The 5,182-nt window shown below is 38.2% G+C and overlaps 1 protein-coding gene and 1 pseudogene across 1 annotated transcript; one reads left to right on the forward strand and one right to left on the reverse strand.

Annotated features, from left to right (window-relative positions):
• Nucleotides 1-1,580: 1,580 nt before the first annotated feature.
• On the reverse strand, nucleotides 1,581-3,424 carry LOC106337488 (probable tRNA N6-adenosine threonylcarbamoyltransferase, mitochondrial; the record flags this gene model as incomplete). Its single annotated transcript, XM_013776599.1, is given in 9 exon segments — nucleotides 1,581-1,656; nucleotides 1,729-1,814; nucleotides 1,900-2,090; nucleotides 2,182-2,231; nucleotides 2,301-2,391; nucleotides 2,491-2,587; nucleotides 2,690-2,764; nucleotides 2,965-3,009; nucleotides 3,090-3,424. Coding segments are annotated over 9 exon segments (1,002 nt in total), but the record flags the coding sequence as incomplete, so codon positions are not given.
• A 356-nt stretch (nucleotides 3,425-3,780) lies between these two features.
• LOC106337649 lies at nucleotides 3,781-4,630 on the forward strand (annotated as a pseudogene).
• The last annotated feature ends 552 nt before the right edge of the window (nucleotides 4,631-5,182 follow it).

A 5,182-nucleotide genomic window follows, 5' to 3' on the forward strand; every position in this document is an offset into this window, starting at 1 on the left:
TTTTTTTTTTTTTGGTAAAATGTTAAGATTTATATCATTTTAGAATTTTTAATAATGTTGCAAGCAACTTATTACACACGAAAGAAACAACAACTCAACTCAAAAGATTAACAACACAAGAACAAAATAACATCAGAGTCACTAGCCAACTCAAGGAGGCCGGTAGATGGAGAGATAGAATTGGAGGGGTGATTGAGTAGGTGGAGGAGCAGCCTTGATAGAGAGAAGGCGATCCCGAAGAAGCCGGTCCAGGGTGTGATGGATGATGCGTGGTGTAGAGACCGCTGTGAAAATACGAGCATTCCTCTCTTTCCATAACAGGTAGATAGAGGCCTGAAATATGAGCTTGATTAAGCGGATGGCATTGGCATTAGACTGCCGAGACAGTTGGAGAATCCATGATGCTGCTGAATGCAAATCATTAGGTGGGTTGGTCCAGATTTGAGACGCAAAAGCTTGCCATAGAGTAGAAGAGTATTCACACTCAAAGAAGAGATGGTGATGTGTTTCACTGCTGGTAGAACAGAGTACACAGACTGAAGGTACGTCCATACCCCAACGACGTAGCCTATCTCTTGTTGGCATCCTCCTTAATAGAGCTAACCAAGTCATAAATGAGTTCCTAGGGATATACTCTTTGAAACAAGTTTTTTTTATTTGTCACGTTTTTATCTATTCTTTTATCGTTTTTCATCTGTTGACAATACACCAATATTTGATCATGGCTGTTGTTTCCATACTCATAAGTGTGTAACCAATGTTTGCAGAAAGTTAATAGATATTTCAACTAATTTATTTGGAGCCTACTTAGAATTTTATGTTTTCGTATATTTTATTAGAATTGTTCATCAAATATCTTTTTTTTAATGGAACTCATGTGAGATCATTTTTAATTTTTAATTTTATATGTATGTTGATCGCTTTAATAAAGTTTTATAAGCATGGATCCTATAATTTTTATTGGTGAATTAGATTAAAGACTTATGAAGAGTCATAATGTACTTTGGTTTATTGTGGATAACTTTATTTTAAAAAAATCTTGTAGATTATAACATTTTTAAGGTTTGTTTCATAAAAGTCTATTTGATTAGTTTAGGGCATCTCCATTTCTACTCCATTTTTTTCTCTAAAATGGAGTAAAAGTGAATATGAAGTAAGAAATGCTCCAACCCAACTCCATATCTCAGTCCATAATGAAATTTACTCGATAAATGGAGTAATCTATTTTTTGTTTGTTCATCACTCCATTATGGAGTGAGTAATGGAGTAGGGTTGAAGCAATTTTACTTTATTTTCACTTTTATTCTATTTTGGAAGAAAAAATAGAGTTTTACATTGGAGATGCTCTTACTGATGATTTGAATTACATATTTTTAAAAATGTTGTGTCAAAACATAATATAGTACTGTTATTAAAATTTTAAATGTCGATGATTAAATAACTATATTTCATTTTATCGATAAAAATTTTAAATGTCGATGAGTAAATAACTAAACCGTCTGATTTCAGTTTAATCATATATTTTATTTTGATGTATAAACTATTTGTATATCTTGACGTACTTGAGATTGATTGTCTACCTGGAAAGAAGCAGCAATATCTGCTCGGTTTCTTCTGTCTTCCTTTGTTGCAGAAGAAACAGGACATTTAGCATCGCTGCACATCCATTAAAACACCATCACAACGTTATGCTGTTACATTTAAGATCTAACTATGATAAAAAGTTACATTTCTCTGGCTTCAATGGCTAGCCTCACTTGTGTCTTTAAACCAGCATAAGAGAAGTTGCAATCTTTATGATTTTTCATTGGAACCTGACGATAATAAGGTAACAACATTAACATATATGATGCAGACAACGAGTATAACAAGGAGAGAGCAAACTAGTTTCACACTTACATTAAACATAACAGATTTTGAATCACCCTCAAGAGCAAGCTCTTCAACAGCTGGTCCACCACTTCTGCGCAAATCAAGGCCAAGCCATTTTGCTGTCTTGTCAAACGCCTCTCCTATAGCGTCATCTACTGTAGTCCCAAGTTGTGTGCACTGACCAAGCTCATGAGCAAGAACTATAATATTATGCCCTCCTACACAGTTAAAACAAAATTGCTATTAACAGAAACCTAAAGCTCCCTTTATTATTGTTAATCCTGCTACTAAAACACATTCAAGTAATACCTGATATAAGCAATGCCATGAAAGGAAAGCTTAACTCTTGTTCCACTAATCTACAAAGACAAAGCAATAGCTGATGAACAATTCAAAATATTACATTTGAAGCGAAGAGAGAACATTACCTGGCTACAAGGGCATGAGCCTCCATGTGATGCACTCCTACGATTGGGAGATTAAAAGCACCAGCGACTCTTCGAGCCTTCTGCACACCAACTGTATCGAATCAAAAAAAAACGAAAGAAACACTTTCTTATCACAACACTTTATCATTCCAAAGAACAAGAGTGGATACTTTTTTTATCTGCAACTTACCGCGTAGACAGAGGCCCAAACCAGGTCCAATGGTAACAGCGACAGCAGAGAGATCCTTCTCTGTCAAATTGGCTCTATCGAGTGCGTCTTGCACAACCTGAAACCAATGAATACACATGTTTTTTTTCAGAAAAAAAAAGCTCAAGAAAACGAAACCTATGGTTTGCAAAGAGAAAAGAGTCTAATATAGTATTACTACCTTATCAATAACCCGAGAGTGTGCTTCTTCAGCTTGTTTGGGAGCCACGCCTCCATATTGAGCGAGCAGTTCTGCCTTTAAATGTTTGCCGATTCAGAGATCAGAACAGGTGAAAACTTGACAAATTCTATATTAAGGGAAGGTTTTTTATCCAGAGAAAGTGTCAGACAAAACTGTGTCTTGTAGTGATTATTGTTGAGACTTGTAAACATCAAATTCTAGCATCTCATGAGAAACATAACTCTTTTAACACTAAGCGAAGAGGGAATTTTTACCTGAGAAGAAATGACTTGACTAAGAATCTCACCGTTCCCTCTCACCTAAAAAATCAAAACACTTCAATAATAGTGAACTTAAAAGTTCCCAAACAAAGAGAGAAACAGAGACCAAATGGGCTTACGACAGCAGCGGCAGTGTCGTCGCAGCTCGTTTCAATGCCTAGAACAACCAAACCATCATCATCAAGTTTCCAACTTTCTCTTTTGGTTAGTGAGGAAACTCTAGTTGTTGTAGAATAAGCACGCGTCCTCTGGAAATTGGATGAAGAGGAAGGAGAGATTTTGGGTTTAAGCTTATTATGGACATGGTTTCTCTGTAATTTAATTGAAGGAGACGCCGTCAGAAAGATTCTAGGGTAGATGAAATTCAATCGGGAAATCGCCGGAGAGAGTGTATGAAACAGCCGAACCATTTCACGAGACAGAGCGAGAGAGAGAGAGAGACGCAATGCGGAGAAGTAGATGAAATAAAAGTGCCCAATCCGGTTTAATCCAAGACATTGGATCAAACCGCTAATCCGGTATATATGTTCTAAACCGAAATAATTTAACCGAGAGGTTCGGTTTAGACTTTCGGAACTCTCTGTCTGGATTAGAGAGCTCGAGCAAGTTGAGCTTTACCATTTCATTTCCTACAAAAGCATCATTCCTTTCTCTCTGAATCTCCTTCACCTCCGGCTAAATCTCCGGCGAAGGATCAGACCTTAGAGCTTGATGTTACGTCTTCTTCCTCCACCTACTTGGCGTGAAAGCTGATTGTAAGTGTATTCAACGCGAAACTTCTTATTGTTAGGGTTTGATGTCTACAAGATTCAGATTCACTTCGAGATCTAGACAAGATTTAGATTGGTTTTGTCTGAGATTCTGAGATTGAAATTAAGAAAAAAAAAAACTTTTTATTCTTGCGGGAGAGTTTTGTCTGATTAAAAAGATTCAATTTTTATTTCAAGTATGCAACCTAGTGGGTTGAAAGAAACCCAACTCAACGACGACGACAACAACAACAACAACCAGAAGGTTCATCCACAACCAATGGAACAACAACAACAACAATCCATCAACCAAAACCCTGAAGCTATGGAAGCTCTCATCTCCAACCTTTTCGGCAACATCTCCTCCTTAAAATCCGCTTACATCCAGCTCCAATCCGCTCACACTCCTTACGACCCCGACAAGATCCAAGAAGCCGACAAAGTCGTGATCTCCGAGCTCAAGAACCTCTCCGAACTCAAACATCTCTACAGAGAGAACAACCCCAAGCCCGTCTGTGTCTCTCCGCAAGACTCTCGCCTAGCCGCGGAGATCCAAGAGCAGCAGAGTCTGCTCAAGACTTACGAGGTCATGGTGAAGAAGTTCCAGTCCGAGATTCAGAACAAGGACTCCGAGATCAAGCAGATGATGGAGAAGATCGGGTGGTGGTGGTGGTGGTGGTGGTGGTGGTGGTGTGGAGTTTCCTGACTTGACCGTTGAGCTCTTTATGTCAACCTACGAAGCTGCTGCCAAAGTTGTTCACGACTTCTCCAAGCCAATGATCAACATGATGAAAGCTGCGGGGTGGGATCTTGACTCTGCGGCTGAGTCCATCGAGCATGGTGTTGCAAAACCCAAAAAGAGATTCGATTTTAACCTTAAGAAATCCATACTTTAATAACGACATCTCGAAATCACTTACAAGAGTCTTCCAAGTGCATCGATTTTATCTTTGCCTCCTCCTCCTCTGCCGCCGCCACGTCCCTGAGGTCTCCTACGATCATTATTGTTGGGGGTGGATTTACATCCTTCATCAAGGCCCATTAGACAATGATTTAGACCCATATTGGTAGAAAGCTTTAGGGTTCATCCTTCTATAAATAAGGAGCTACCTCCTCCTTAGAAAGGGATCCTCCTCTTCTTAGATTAATAAACATACTTTCATAAGAGATTTGTAGATTGAAAATGTTCACTTTACATTTGTATCCATTTTTGTAATGAACCTTTACTCAATAAAATCTCATTTATGTTCTTTTCCATTTGATTTCATCTAAAGATTTCTCCTAAGCCTCAGGAATCTAACTCTCATTCTTAGATTCTTTTATTGTATTGATTCAACAAACATCCCCAGCATAAACACAATTTTTGGATCAAACAGTTGGCGCTAGAAGGAAGGGGCCAAGGAGAACTATCTTGAAAGCATATCAAAGTTGGAAAAAATCCTAGATCTAACTTCACCTCAAGT

The sequence above is a fragment of the Brassica oleracea genome, chromosome C4 (genome assembly GCF_000695525.1).
Source record: "Brassica oleracea var. oleracea cultivar TO1000 chromosome C4, BOL, whole genome shotgun sequence".
Taxonomy (NCBI): Eukaryota; Viridiplantae; Streptophyta; class Magnoliopsida; order Brassicales; family Brassicaceae; genus Brassica; species Brassica oleracea.